Raw genomic sequence first — 13846 nt, 5'->3', positions numbered from 1 at the left:
AATGGGAGAAACATGATATCCCCCCTATATTATAATAAATAATTACACTAAACGATTATTGTGGTAAAGTATTCATGGGCCGCCTCTGTGGTGCACTGGTTAGCGTGAGCAGCTGCCACCTCTGGAAGCCCGGGTTCGATTCCCAGCTCCGCCACGAAATTTGAAAAGGGGCACGAGGGCTGTAACGGGATTCTATCAGCCGGGGGAAGTCAACTGAGTAGAAGTGAGTTCGACTCCCACCTCAGCCATCCTCGAAGTGATTTTCCGTAGTTTCCCACTTCTCCTCCAGGCAAATGCCGGGATGATACCTAACTTAAGGCCACGGCCGCTTCCTTCTCCCCCCCACAAGGCCCCTGTTCAGCATAGCAGGTTCAGCCCTCCCTCACAGTTGTATCCCCCGACCCAATGTCTCACGCTCCAGAACACTGTCCTTGAGGTGGTAGAGGTGGAATCCGTCGCTGAGTCCGTGGGAAAAACCAACCCGGGAGGGTAAACAGATTAAGAAAGGAACACAGTACTCATGAGGATGCAATAATTGTTAAAATATGAACAGAATGAGGTTGTAACCTGTTATAGGTCCCTATGATTTTAAGGTTTTCTGTCATAAATATTTATGTCCATCGTTTTTATTCTAATTTACGCTTAACCACAACAGCCAAGCAGAGTAACGCTCTTGTTCCGATTTCGAGGCCTATTCGTATGTCACTGTGCGATGATTTCGAACTACCCTACAATCAACTGATCGTGATGTTGGCCTCGTGCCGCAATATGATGAAGTGGCGGTATTCGCTTTCATGCTTCAAGCTTTCGGCAACGAACTTTAATTCTTCCCCAGCGATTCTAAAATGCGCATTTTCTACACTTTTCGTCATTTAAAGGCCATGCCCCCTTGCTTGTGTTACAACAGGAAACATGGCGGACGTTCGTTCTATTAGGTTCACCCAGGCAGCGCTTCCGCCTCTCTATGTTATTCTAGCTCGTTGGGAAGCTCAAATCAACCAGAGGTAACGGGGCGATGCATAAATACTTACCAACGATGTTCACGTGGACCGGGTCGAAAGTGATTAGAGATGAAATCACGAAGTGAACTCGTGCCTATTAAATTAAAAGGGTAACATCTAAAAGACTACCCATCTTATTCCAACAAAATAATGCCGATTAAAATAAAAAACAAAAGCGGTTTATCAAATAATAACTAAATCAAAATAATGGCCGGCCACATGAGTACCAAAAAGAGATATGGTAACAAAAGTGGAAAACAGCCCCAGATGGAAAGAATATATCGGATCGATACACAATTCACTATCCTCATAACCTTAACTAGCCAACAGGTTTAATCACACATCGAATACAACTAATTAGACAATGATGAAATTCTTACGTGGGAACCAAATAAAATGCATGTGTGATGCACAGCTCAGCCCAAAGTAATAAAATATTACATACCTCAGTATCAACAGAACTAGTCCTTAACGGACGCAATACACGGCTATTCAAATGGAATTCCACCCAAAAAAGGCTTTGAACGAAAACAAAACGAATGAAGATCAGATATGGCCGAACCTAATATGAAGGGGAAAAGAAGGCGCGCACAGGTATAGTACCCGAGATCGGAGATAAATAAAGCGTAAAAAAGGGAACATACCGGTATATACACAACAAAAACAATGCCAGGGCCCCGAAAGCAGAAGTAAGTATGAACGACACAAGTAGGCAATATGATATGCGTTCTACATACCTCACATTCCAACACTCGTATAAATGGGTTAAAGTGTCCAAGAAACAGGGAACGCATAAACGATAACAGTGGTCTGTATTATCCGAATGTAGAAGTACGGTTCATAAGTAACTTCTCATGCGGGTATTCAAGGCCAAACCAACACAAGATCGGAAGACCAAATCACATTATCAATACGTCTCTCATGTACAACTCAAACGCCAAAAAAAGCACGAACCGTCCATATACAGACCCTTCCGATACACAACACAGTGGGGACACTGAAGAGCAATTGGTACGCGAATTAAAACAATACAGAGACTTCCACACATGAACCGTAGAATACAATCGACAAAACATATCCAAGGTACAACAGAGCTCATTCACAAATTACAGACACTCAACAACTTCACTAAGACGCAAATCAATGTACCGAATTGTGACAGAAAGAAAAAACATAGCTGAGATTAATAACGTTACATGGGCAACAACAAAAAGAGCAAAATGGGCCACCAAATAAACAAAATACACACAGAGAGCAAAAAAAAGTGGACAACCAAAATGACAGGCGATATAAATAGGCATGATCCAAAAGAACAGAAAGAAGAATTAAAAGAAAAGGTTGTTAATTTACATTAATTAGGCCGTACATGTATGTGCAAAGACATGTTGGAAACCTCTGAGAAGGAATGCATACCCTTAGAGTTTAATATAAAGCTTGTAGAAACAAGCGTTTGCGAACATTGTGACGCTCGCATAACCCTTCACCAAGAAAGAAGACTGAAGAGCCATGGAGAAAACTTGATAGACGAGATCGGGAACAAACGTCGTAGTCACAGGGCGACAAAGGCGACATCAGAGATCTCCTTGGGGTAATTTTGCGTGTACTTTAAATGTCAAAGTCAGCCATGATGCCGAAATCAATTACACAGGTAATTCGTCCATAAACCGAAACAGATAAAGACAGAAGTGACCAGGATATGAAAATGAAATGTCGTATGGCTTTTAGTGCCGGGATATCCCAGGACGGGTTCGGCCCGCCAGGTGCAGGTCTTTCCATTTGACTCCCGTAGGCGACCTGCGCGTCGTGATGAGGATGAAATTATGAAGACAACACATACACCCAGCCCCGTGCCATTGGAATTCACCAATTAAGGTCAAAATCCTCGACCCGGCCGGGAATCGAACCCGGGACCCTCTGAACCGAAGGCCAGTACGCTGACCGTTCAGCCAACGAGTCGGACGGCCAGGATATGACACACATTGATATAATCATGCAAATGATGTATCTGTATAATGAGTTCATAATTCTTGTAACACGAAATAAAGAGCATAGTGTGACGTTTCCATGTGGAACATGCGCCACAGCACGAGTGAAAACAACGAGCACGAGGTCCGGAAACATGGCACTGGAACAGTCTAGGCGAGAACTCAGCTACATAAGTTAATTGTAAGATGTATAAAATAAGACGAAACCAAAGATCGCACATACAAGGGTAATGTTATGCAATGTAAAATATCGATAGCTGTTAATAAGGACGGTGGCGATACCTAGGTATCGGTACTTAAGATAAACTTCCACATCTAGTGTGTAATTCTGTTATTCCGTGTCTTGTTTTAAAACGAAAATGGTGAAATACAAAGTCTGGTCATTGCTCATTGTTGGTGTCAATGTAATGGTAGTGTGAAATTGATACACGGAAGCTTATGAAAAGTTGTGGCTAAATGAGCATACTACTAGTCTATGTAAATTGAATGTGAAAAGAAGTTATTAGGTGATATGAACGCAGTAAATGAGTGAGAATAGTGTGAAAAAACAATTAAATACTTAGTCGTACAAGGCAAGGCCATTACAAGGAGAGCAACGCGATACATAAAAGTAATTGTCGGTATCTCGCAAACATCTACATATAATTGGAATTCAATAGTGATTGTGTCTGTATTGAATAATCTAATTTTAGCCTTTTTCAGGTGTGATCTGCACGAAAGTAAAATAATGTCAGAAAGATATCCCGGAAATACAAGCAGACAAGAGAGCATGAAGAGTTAAATGGATACAGGCAGGTCCAGCTGAGATGATGGCGTGGTTACGAGGAAGGATAACGTAGGCCATGTGCTTTCCGATACCCTGGCCATCCAAGTCAGTAGCTTCACATTCTTCTTAATAATAATGCCTTTATGCATTTTATTTTATGCAGCATTTATTTGCTTTTGATATCATTAACTAGTATCCTCAATGTAGATAGTAGTGTATATACAGTACATGTCCTGAAGTAGTTCGTCAAGACGTAATAGTAGTTGCACGATGAGCGACGTGATATTATGTTATTTGACCTGTAGTAATTCATATACACGTTTGGCGACACGGTACTCGAAATTTTATTGTATCATGTGAATGAACGATTAGTTATTATAGTAGGCGACTTCGGCATTATTTATATTGTTGTGGTATCGTGATTACTGAAAGGCACGAGCTTATGTATGCATATGCAACATGCGTTAGCATAGAATCTGAGCATATTTGTTGTGAAGTTAACACAGGTAACACAGCACAATGGACACGTGATTTAATATAAGTACGGAGACAGCGAACGTTGTAAATTCAAGGGTACGTTGTTCTTCGAATGATAATAGCAGCAGGTTTACTATAATTACGAGAATGGTCATAAAGCAATGGCATACCGAGGTATCAATGAAGACGTTCTGCAGGTAAGTGATACAAATATAACGAAGTTACGAGTGATGATACTAATGTGAATCGACGTGAAATAAATATAATAATAATAATGATGATGTCAATGCAAGTGTATTAAGTGCCTGCGTTGGTGGTAGTTATTGTGCTGTTAAACAATATAGCGTAGGGTGATATCGTGACATGCTATTGATGCGTGGGCGAGCTCACGCGAGGTTAAGTGATTCAAATAGTGGAAGGTGCTGCACCATGAGAATTATACAATAAGCTGAGATGTGATAGTGAAAATTCATCCTAAATTCGTTACGCAGACGTGCTATTTAACTGTGTTATGTTACTGTGAAGTTAGATCATGTAAATGGAGTTGTGATGTCATGTACAAGCTAATGCTGAGATTGTAATACCCATGTGTATGTGAATGTTAAAGTTGTAATATTCATATATGAGTGAATGCTAAGATTGTAATGTTCATATGTAAGTGTAGGCTAAGATTGTGATGTTGATGATTATTAATTGCGATGCGATGACGGCCACGGTTGTTCAATCGATTACCACGACACCTGGGATGCCATATTCGCAATTTATGTTCGGTTATTAGGATTTCCAGTTGGTATGATAGCGGTACGCTTGCGGCGTGTAGAAAGCTTTTCATGCACATAACTACGAGGATACATGCCATGATATAGGTTAGGTGTTTTACTTTTTTTTTTTTTTTAGCTAGTTGCTTTACGTCGCACCAACACAGATAGGTCTTATGGCGACGATGGGACAGGAGAGGGCTAGGAGTGGGAAGGAAGCGGCCGTGGCCTTAATTAAGGTACAGCCCCAGCATTTGCCTGGTGTGAAAATGGGAAACCACGGAAAACCATTTTCAGGGCTGCCGACAGTGGGGTTCGAACCTACTATCTCCCGAATACTGGACACTGGCCGCACTTAAGCGACTGCAGCTATCGAGCTCGGTGTGTTTTACTTCAAGGACATAGTAGTTTAGTTTAAGTAGTAGAGATATCATGTGATACTTTGTTGACATTTGAGTGTACATACTTCTTGTTCTTACATATGTTGCTTCTTATTATTCATTTCATGCAGTAGCATCGAGTTGATACGATCCTCGAAGGTGTGTGCAAAGATGGGCGTGTAGCTATTGTTGCATCAAGAGGAGCCTCATCAGGACAGCAGAAGTTAGTTACGATAGTGATGATTATTGATTTTAGTTAGGATAGGTATCACATAGAAAGGCATTATTATTAGCTGGACTCATTGACGCAAGTAAAATTAAACCTCTCCTAATGAACACATTATATGAAAATAACAAAGGGTACCCAAAACAATGAATGTAAACAAAGAGTATGATCAGATAGGCGATATATGCAAATAGAACAGGTTAAAAACGAGATCTCGAAAATAATTATGAATTTCAAGGTTCAGGTATATGAATGAATAAATGTAAACTTGTGTTCATAATTTCGAATAGCTCTTGGAAAATGAAGATTAATTTACTCAAGATCACTGCATTATGTTGAAACAGGTCTAAATTAATTGAATTACGTCAGCCATCTTAGTGACATTATCAATGATTTCAAATATCTAAAATTAGGATCATGCTTTGGTTTCATCTTAGGTAGGATCACTTAAATCAATAAACGGAATCCAATCCACAATATATCCATCCTTTAAACATATAATAGATGTAAACAACCTTACCTGTCAACTTAATTCAAACCTCAATGTCATACTGAAATATGAGTAACTTTAACCGAAACGTCACAGTCGTTACATGGATGGTACATATTATTAAAATAGATAATGCAAAAAACAGGGACGGATTGAAAACCTCAATGCAGAGATTCAGAAACTAGGTCGCCTGATAGGATTCAAGATCCAACCCCACCACAGATGCGGTACGTATTCATCTGAACACATTAGCTAGCTGCGGCACACACAAAGACCTGCGACTCTCTGAAATAGCCCCACAATAAGAAGAACCTGTTAGGACCCTGAGTGTAGAGAGCTCCGAGTGTTAATCCCCGGTGCACAGCAACTCGTGAGGGTGCATCATGTCACCCAACAGTGGGACTCGACGCGGCTGCATGCCAAGAGCGTTTCAATACGACATCCATATATTGTCCTTATTTCTACTAAATTCAACGATAATGTAAATTTGATCTTTTAACAATAAATGACAATGACTTCCGCACGGTTAAGTTGGCATTGAAGATAAAATTTCTAACTCTAAGCGAGTTGACTCTTTGATATCCATACTATGTCACAGTAAATATCTCAGACGATGAATTATACTCGGTACTTCATAAATGTTATTGCTACTAGATGAAATGGTAAATACAAAACTGCTTTCAAATGCAATATATTTCTTCAGTCCAATTTGATATAAGCCACTTAAAAATCATAAAATCCGAGATCCTCAGCTCGCATACATCAAACATTAGATAAACGAAATATGTGGCTATGTTCTTGATTCTTCGCTAAAATGATGACTATTTTCATGTATCTCATCTTTTTTTGACTGTATGTGAGTAGATTATAAATCGTGAAGGTAGGTTTGATGTTTACAATTAAATTATTAGTATTTTATGGCACTGCATTCGAACAGTTTGCTGCAAAATATACCGCAGAGGGGCTTCTTGCCAGTGTGTATCCACATGGGCACTTAAAAAAGACAAGTAAAGGTCCACGACTAGATATCTTATAGCATTACACAACACTCGTTTTCTTTCTAGCCCAAATGCTTCCCAATATGTATTGACAGCGGTCGTTTCTGGGTGAAGAACTTGTAACAGACTGGTAAACGCCTACACCAGTATCAACCGTAAGTATTTATAGACAGGCCTTATCGCTGCAGGTCTTGCCACAGACATTATAGCAATATGTTTCTCACCTGTATGAGACCGCAAGTCTTTGGAGAGGTTGGCATTATCGCTACAGTCCTCGTTGCAGTTTTTGCAGAAGTGGGGTTTAGTGTATATTGCATTTACCAGTAAATGATTTGCCACAGTATTCCACAAGTACGACTTCTAGACTGTATGTGACCGTAAATCGTCGGTAAGATTGGCATCCTGGCTAAAGTATTTGCCACAGATATTGGAGCACTTCGGCTTCTCGCCTTTATAAAATTAAAACACTTATTGCAGCAAAATAGCCATACATTAGTGGAAGTAACATCATAACACTTGCACTGATGGACACATAGTCCCTGATTGATTTAGTCGTCTTGTTGCAGAATACTAAGTGATATCGTTCATAGAACTGTCCACATAATGTACACTTGCGTGAGTTTGAGGGTTCGTGGTAGGATGGATTTCCCAAAAGACATGGTGGAATCCATGTGCTGCAAGTCTTGGAAAAACGTGCCTCGTACCACAATTTGCTGCTGTCCATGTACGATCGACCATGGCCTCAGTTCCATAGAATCCGTAGGTACTTCTCTTTTATTATTAGATTTCTTAGTAGGTTCTCCGATGCCATTTTTAGGTAGGGGGTACAATGTCCTTAAATCATCTATGAAGAAAGTTTCCCGTGCGAGAAGGTAAACTAATCTGGATCTTGTTGTTCTTGACGTTTTGAATGTTCTTTTGATGCACGTTGCTTTAACTCTTTCCAGTGTTGCTAAGCTCTTTTCATTCATGTGTGCCCATATAATTTCAATCCGATATGTATGTACTGGAACGATTTTCGATTTGAAGAGCGCCATTGCTGTGTCAAGACTAAGTATTCTGATGAAGCTTATTAAGTTTATCGCATTAATTGCTCGTGTCGCTTTCTCTATTGTGCGCTATGGCTGCAGTGTTATCCCTAGATATCTTTAATATCCCTAGATATTTTTTCACGCCTTTATACGTCCGCAGTTGTTTGGTTTCATACTTAAATTTCTCGCCATAGATTTATGAAAATTGTGACTTTTCTCCTGTATGAGTCCGCAAGTGCGCCTTTAGAATGCCTCTACGGTTAAAGGCCTTCCCACAGGTATCGCATGAGTATGGCTTCTCGCCTGTATGAGTCAGCAGGTGATTGGTTAAAGTGCCATTTTCGCTAAAGGCAATGCCGCAGATACTGCATTGGTACGGCTTTTCGCCTGTATGCGTCCGCAAGTGCCCATATAGTTTATCTTTCCGTCTAAACGACTTCCCACAGATACTGCAAAACTTGTCCTTCTCGCCTCTATGGGAGAGCATGTGTATTTTCATATCGGCTATCAAGGAACAGGCTTTGCCACATACATTGCAACAGTCAGGCCTAGGGCTAATATGCGTCCACATGTGTTTGGTCAAACCAACTCTGCACCTGAAGGCTTTTTTACATATATTGCAAAGGTACGACTTTTCGCCTGTATGCGTCTGTAAGTGTATGGTCAGATAGTACCGCCGTCCAAAGGCCTTACCACAGACTTCGCAGCAGTAACGCTTCTCCCCTGTATGGGTCCGCGAATGTTCCATCAAATGACCTTTCTGTCCAAAGCATTTCCCGCACTCATTGCATTTGTGGGGCCTTTCGCCTGTATGCGTCCGACGATGCTTGATTAAGGCATCTTTACACCTGAACGACTTCTCACAAATGTTGCATGAAAATGGCTTATTAGCTGTATGAGTCCTCAAGTGTCTGGTTAGATTGTCTCTATCGCTAAAGGATTTGTCGCAGATATCGCAGCTGTATGGTTTCTCGCCTGTATGTGTTCTCATATGTTTAGTCAAATTATTAAAACTACTCACCATTTTCTGACATACTGAACACTGAAATCTCTTCTCACTCGTGTGCAACCGCAGATGCACTAACAGTAAACTCCTGTGCGTGAAGCATTTCTGACAAATTCCGCACACATGTAACACCTGGTCCTTGTGGATAATCGCGTGCTCCGACACGCTGCTTCCGCTACAGAAGAGCTTTCCCCCACGATCGCAAATGACAGGACGATCCTCTTTTTGTCGCTTGAGATGTCCGTTATCCGGAGGTGGAGTATCTGCATAGCTCGTCTCTGGGCGCCATCTGCAGGGACAAATTGAATGCATGTGACAAATAGTTCTACAGTTAACCTCTCTGCAAGTCTCAACAAGAGAAATTGCTACTGAACATTTCATTCACAAACATCTCATGCAGAGAGCTCGTTAGTACATACCGTTACATTCCTGAGGGTGAACATCATCTCAAGTGAAATTCAGAGTGTAGTCGTGAATATAAAAAGCTCTTGGTTGTATGAGGAATTGTTGCGTCTTTTTTCCTGAATGCCTAACGTCACAATATCACGCGCAATAAGCTTCTGACAATATAGTAATGTACTAGCGCATGACCTAACTCATACAATGAATGAACAAGAAAAAGTGGTTCAGCATAAAAGAGAAGTACAAACTCTAGTATCCGACATTGTCTACTGACATCCGTAAAAGAATACTCTCCTAAATAAGGGACGGCATACGCTTTGGGGTTTTGATTTTCTTCAGCCACACCGTGGTTTGTGGCAGGTTAGTAACTATTTTTGTGAAAGCCCTTGTTGTAATCTGAGAGAATCCAAATGTTGCAGGTACTAATAAAGTTGAGAAGACTATTTGCCGACAGTCAGCAAGATTTGGTCAATCATGGCAAATAGTTTATAAATATTATTTAGAGTGCCCCAAACATCACAAGTACAAGAGCAGTAATAACTCTCTGAGTTGCACCGGGAGAGAAGTGGCGATCTCTATTCAAGAAGGTACGCAGACAGAATATGCGGCGAAAGTGAAAATAATATTTTATGTGTCGTTTGGAATGTCATGCTGTATGCCACGGCAAGGATATTTATGTAATCGTGAATGAACGAATATTTGGATATTATACGTTATTTTGTTTAAAATTATTATTAGGGTGAATTTATGTGTGTAGATTATTCTTCATGTCAAAACGACAGAGACAGGTTTTAGAGCGACGATGCAATGGGAAAGGGCTAGGAGTGGCAACGAATCGGCTGTGGCCGTAAATAACTCACAATAGCCTGGTGTAAACATGGTAAACCACGGAAAACAGTCCTCACGGCTGCCGACATTGGGCTCTTACTCACTATCTCACGGATGCAGCCCACATCTGCGCGCCCCTAACCGCACGGCCAACTCGCCGGGTGCACAGTTCTCATGTTAAGCTGTAATGAGATTTTCAAGATATTCCTACGGAAAAGAAATTGGCATACGTTACCGGTACCCACGAATGTAACAAATGGCGTCAGAAAGTGGATAGTCTTTGACCAATTCGTGACCTTTAAGAGATAGTAGGATATAAGGAAGAAAATACAAGTACCGGCGGCATTGAAGAAAGTGAGTTTGAAGGATTCATCTGTTGCCGATCTGAAGCGCGAGCTGGGGGAACGTGATGAGGTTATTTCCGGAAACATGGTCGTGTTACGTTCACGACATCGAGCAGCAATAGAAGCAGAAGATACGGATAAAGATAAAGATATTTTTTTAAATAGCAGGTGATGCTAACATATTTGCACACATGTTGGAAGTTCGTAGAATGTTCTCAAACGACAAGCCGAAAATTATACTATACAGGAGGAAGAGGAAGCGAGATAATCACGGAAACAGGCTGATTTTACAGACTGGCAGAATCTAAGGAAATTCGAATTGATCAAGGACTGAAACAAATAGAAACTGATGTAGAGGCTATAGAGAACTGAAATGAAATAATGGAAAAGGAGCCCATAGGAATGAACAGGCCAACCGCTGCTTCACAACAACATTAGAGAATGTTGCAGGGATCGTGCGTGTGAAGCCAGAACCTTATGTTTGCAATACTCGGGGCCCTATATATCAAAGGCAATTTGAGGCCGCAGCTGCCTCCAATGGGTAACCTGGAGAAGAAAAGCACTGCCTTTGTCATTGTGCAGCGATGTGATGCGTTGGATATATTCAAAGCAATTCCAGACAGTGAGATATATATTTCCAATTCTCTGGTGGCACGATTAGAGATGAGGTACGATGATAAAGACCTTCAACAAATTTACCATAGTCAACTTCGTAGCAGACAACCAAAAATGTGGCGAGACACTGCAAGAATTTGAGGCAGACATCGCGAGTCTTTCTTGTATGGCGTGTCCTTCAGCTCCAAACGATTTCGTAGAACAGCTATATGTAGAATCTCCTGTGATGGGTATATCCGACCCAAAACTGCAACGAGCCCTTCGTCTGGCGCAGCCAAATAGCTTAGAATATGCGTTGGCTCGTGCATTGGGAAGCTGCTACAGAGACCTGGACTTATACAGGCGCAGCATCGACGCCTGGATTAAGAGGAGCCCATAAACGAAAGACAAAGGGGACTGTTTTGAAAACCCAGTCCAATGAGGATGGACAACCTCGAAGGCGGGAGATTCGCCGTCGGAGTTGTGGTGAGCTTGAACATATCAGTAGCCACCGCCATAAAGACTTAAGGTTTCAGGAAAAATAAAAAGGGTCAGTGCTAAGGGACCGCCTATCAGCCCTACAGCCCCGAGAAAGGTGGTACATGTCAATTAATTCGTGCATCAGTTAGACAGTACCATTGTCGACGGATAAGTGAATATTTTGGCTCATACTTTGCTTCTGGACACCGGGGCCAGGCTAAAGTTGTCAAGAAGGACACCTTAAAAGGGGGCCTGAAATCTACGGTAGTTTTATTAAAAACCACAACCGAAGACCCAGTGAGCAAGTAAAGCGAGAAGTAATACAACATCGGCCTAAGGAGAACGTTGATAAAACATCGAGTAATAGCGGCTGATGCCACAGAAAAAGTTATTCATGGGATGGATATAATGACTAAATTTGAGCTCACTTTGGATCTGAAACGAGGGTGCTTGAAATTCGCAAACGAAGACGTTATCCAACGCGGATGAAGCAGTCCAGGCATTCAAATTGTTTTAAGTACAGGCGAGGTACTTCATCTCAGAAACGATAATGTGATCGCGGGTCAAAGGGATAACACAGAAGTGAGGGAATTGTCGATCCCGCTGCCGAAGAGGAAGTCTTCCCAGGACTATAGTTGGGAATAGGAGTTGTAAATTCCACGGGGTCTATTCCAATTAGAATGATGAACCTAAATGAATTACCAGTACCATTGACGAGGGGCACTCAGGTGGCCTGTTGTAATCCTGTGTAATCCATTGTGCGTGGGGAGACCTCGACGTATACTCATGATGTCCATCACCTTTCAGTTTAACTAAGACCTAGGACACACTAAGCTGACACAGGATCAAAAGGCCAAAGTCAAAGAAATGTTGAAATATCAAGACGTCTTCACAATCGAAAACTGTCCATACGGCAGGATGAGTGCCGTGATATATAAAATAGCCACTGGAAATATACAAGCGATCAGACAGCGCCCACGATGCTCGCCACTAACAAGAGAGGGGCTGAAAGGATTGTTTATGACATGTATAAGCAGGGTGTAACTTAACCGTATAGCAGTCCCTGGACGTCATCGATGGTTTTGGTGAAGAAAACGGACGGGTCGACCAGATTTTGAGTGGATTAGCGACAGCTGAACAGCAAGACAGACAAATGCATCCATTATCCAGGACAGATCACAGTCTAGACACATTCTCTGGGTCTCAGGTGTTCTCCACTCTGGAATTGAAAAGTGGATATTGGTAAGTAGAAATGGAGGCCGAAGATAAAGAGAAGACAGCGTATGGGACATTCGCACTTCACGGTCATTCCTTTTGGACTTTTCAATGCACCAACTAGGTCAGAAATACTGATGGAAACAGTACTCTGAGTTCTGTCGTGGGAAACTTGCTTCGTTTACTTCGATGACGTCATATAAACAGGTAAGACTTTCGATGAACACCTACCGAGCCTGGAGGAAGTCTTTAAGCGACTGCAAGGAGCCAAGCTAAAGCTGAATCCAAAGAAATGCCAGGTCAAGTATTTGGGAGATGTCCTTTCTGAAGACGGTGCAGCCGCAGATGCAGAAGATACGCACAGAAGAATGACCTGTCCTCATAGATGTACATGAACTCAAGGGTTTCTTAGGACAATGCTCCTGCTATCGGTGTTTGGTGCCCGAATTTGACAACATAACTAACCGGTTGAACGGGACGATTGGAAAACATTTGCCAAGGTTGTAGCAGACAATCAACGTGACTGGGATGAACACTTGCCATTATTTTAATTGCATATCAATCTTCGATCCATGGAACGAGAGGACAGATTACGGCTTGTGTTCTCTTCGGCGAGGAGCTGCGTTTACCCTGTTATCTGAACTTTGGCAGTAGACTCGGCAAGCACCAGATGGCTGGGGATGACTAGGTGAGATGTTGGAGAGAAAGGTGGATCAGATTCACGTCCACGATCGAAGAAACACAGAAACTCCCAGTGGCCGAATAAAACATGCTTAGGACGCGCAAGCTGAAGAAGGTGGATTTGAAGACAAGGACTTGGTGCGGCACTTTAGACCCCCGCCTACATGGGACGGAACGTACGAGA

General features: G+C 41.8%; 1 protein-coding gene across 3 annotated transcripts in view; it reads right to left on the bottom strand.

Moving 5' to 3' along the window:
* The window catches only part of LOC136874206 (zinc finger protein ZFP2), a 179776-nt gene that overhangs the window by 103098 nt on the left and 62832 nt on the right, over positions 1–13846 (bottom strand). For 2 of the 3 annotated variants that reach the window (XM_067147839.2, XM_067147841.2), the window contains exon 4: positions 6114–9407. Coding sequence is in view for 1 of the 3 variants with exons in the window: in XM_067147834.2 (XP_067003935.2) it covers positions 8309–9407 (1099 nt within the window). In the remaining 2 variants the exon portion in view is untranslated. Of the gene's footprint in view, positions 1–6013; positions 9408–13846 lie in introns of those variants that run through there. The other variant, XM_067147834.2, reaches the window with a different exon arrangement.

This window comes from Anabrus simplex, chromosome 5 (genome assembly GCF_040414725.1).
Source record: "Anabrus simplex isolate iqAnaSimp1 chromosome 5, ASM4041472v1, whole genome shotgun sequence".
Lineage (NCBI taxonomy): Eukaryota > Metazoa > Arthropoda > Insecta > Orthoptera > Tettigoniidae > Anabrus > Anabrus simplex.
The sequence above is the reverse complement of the archived record's forward strand: the minus strand, read 5'-3'. Positions and strand labels throughout refer to the sequence as shown.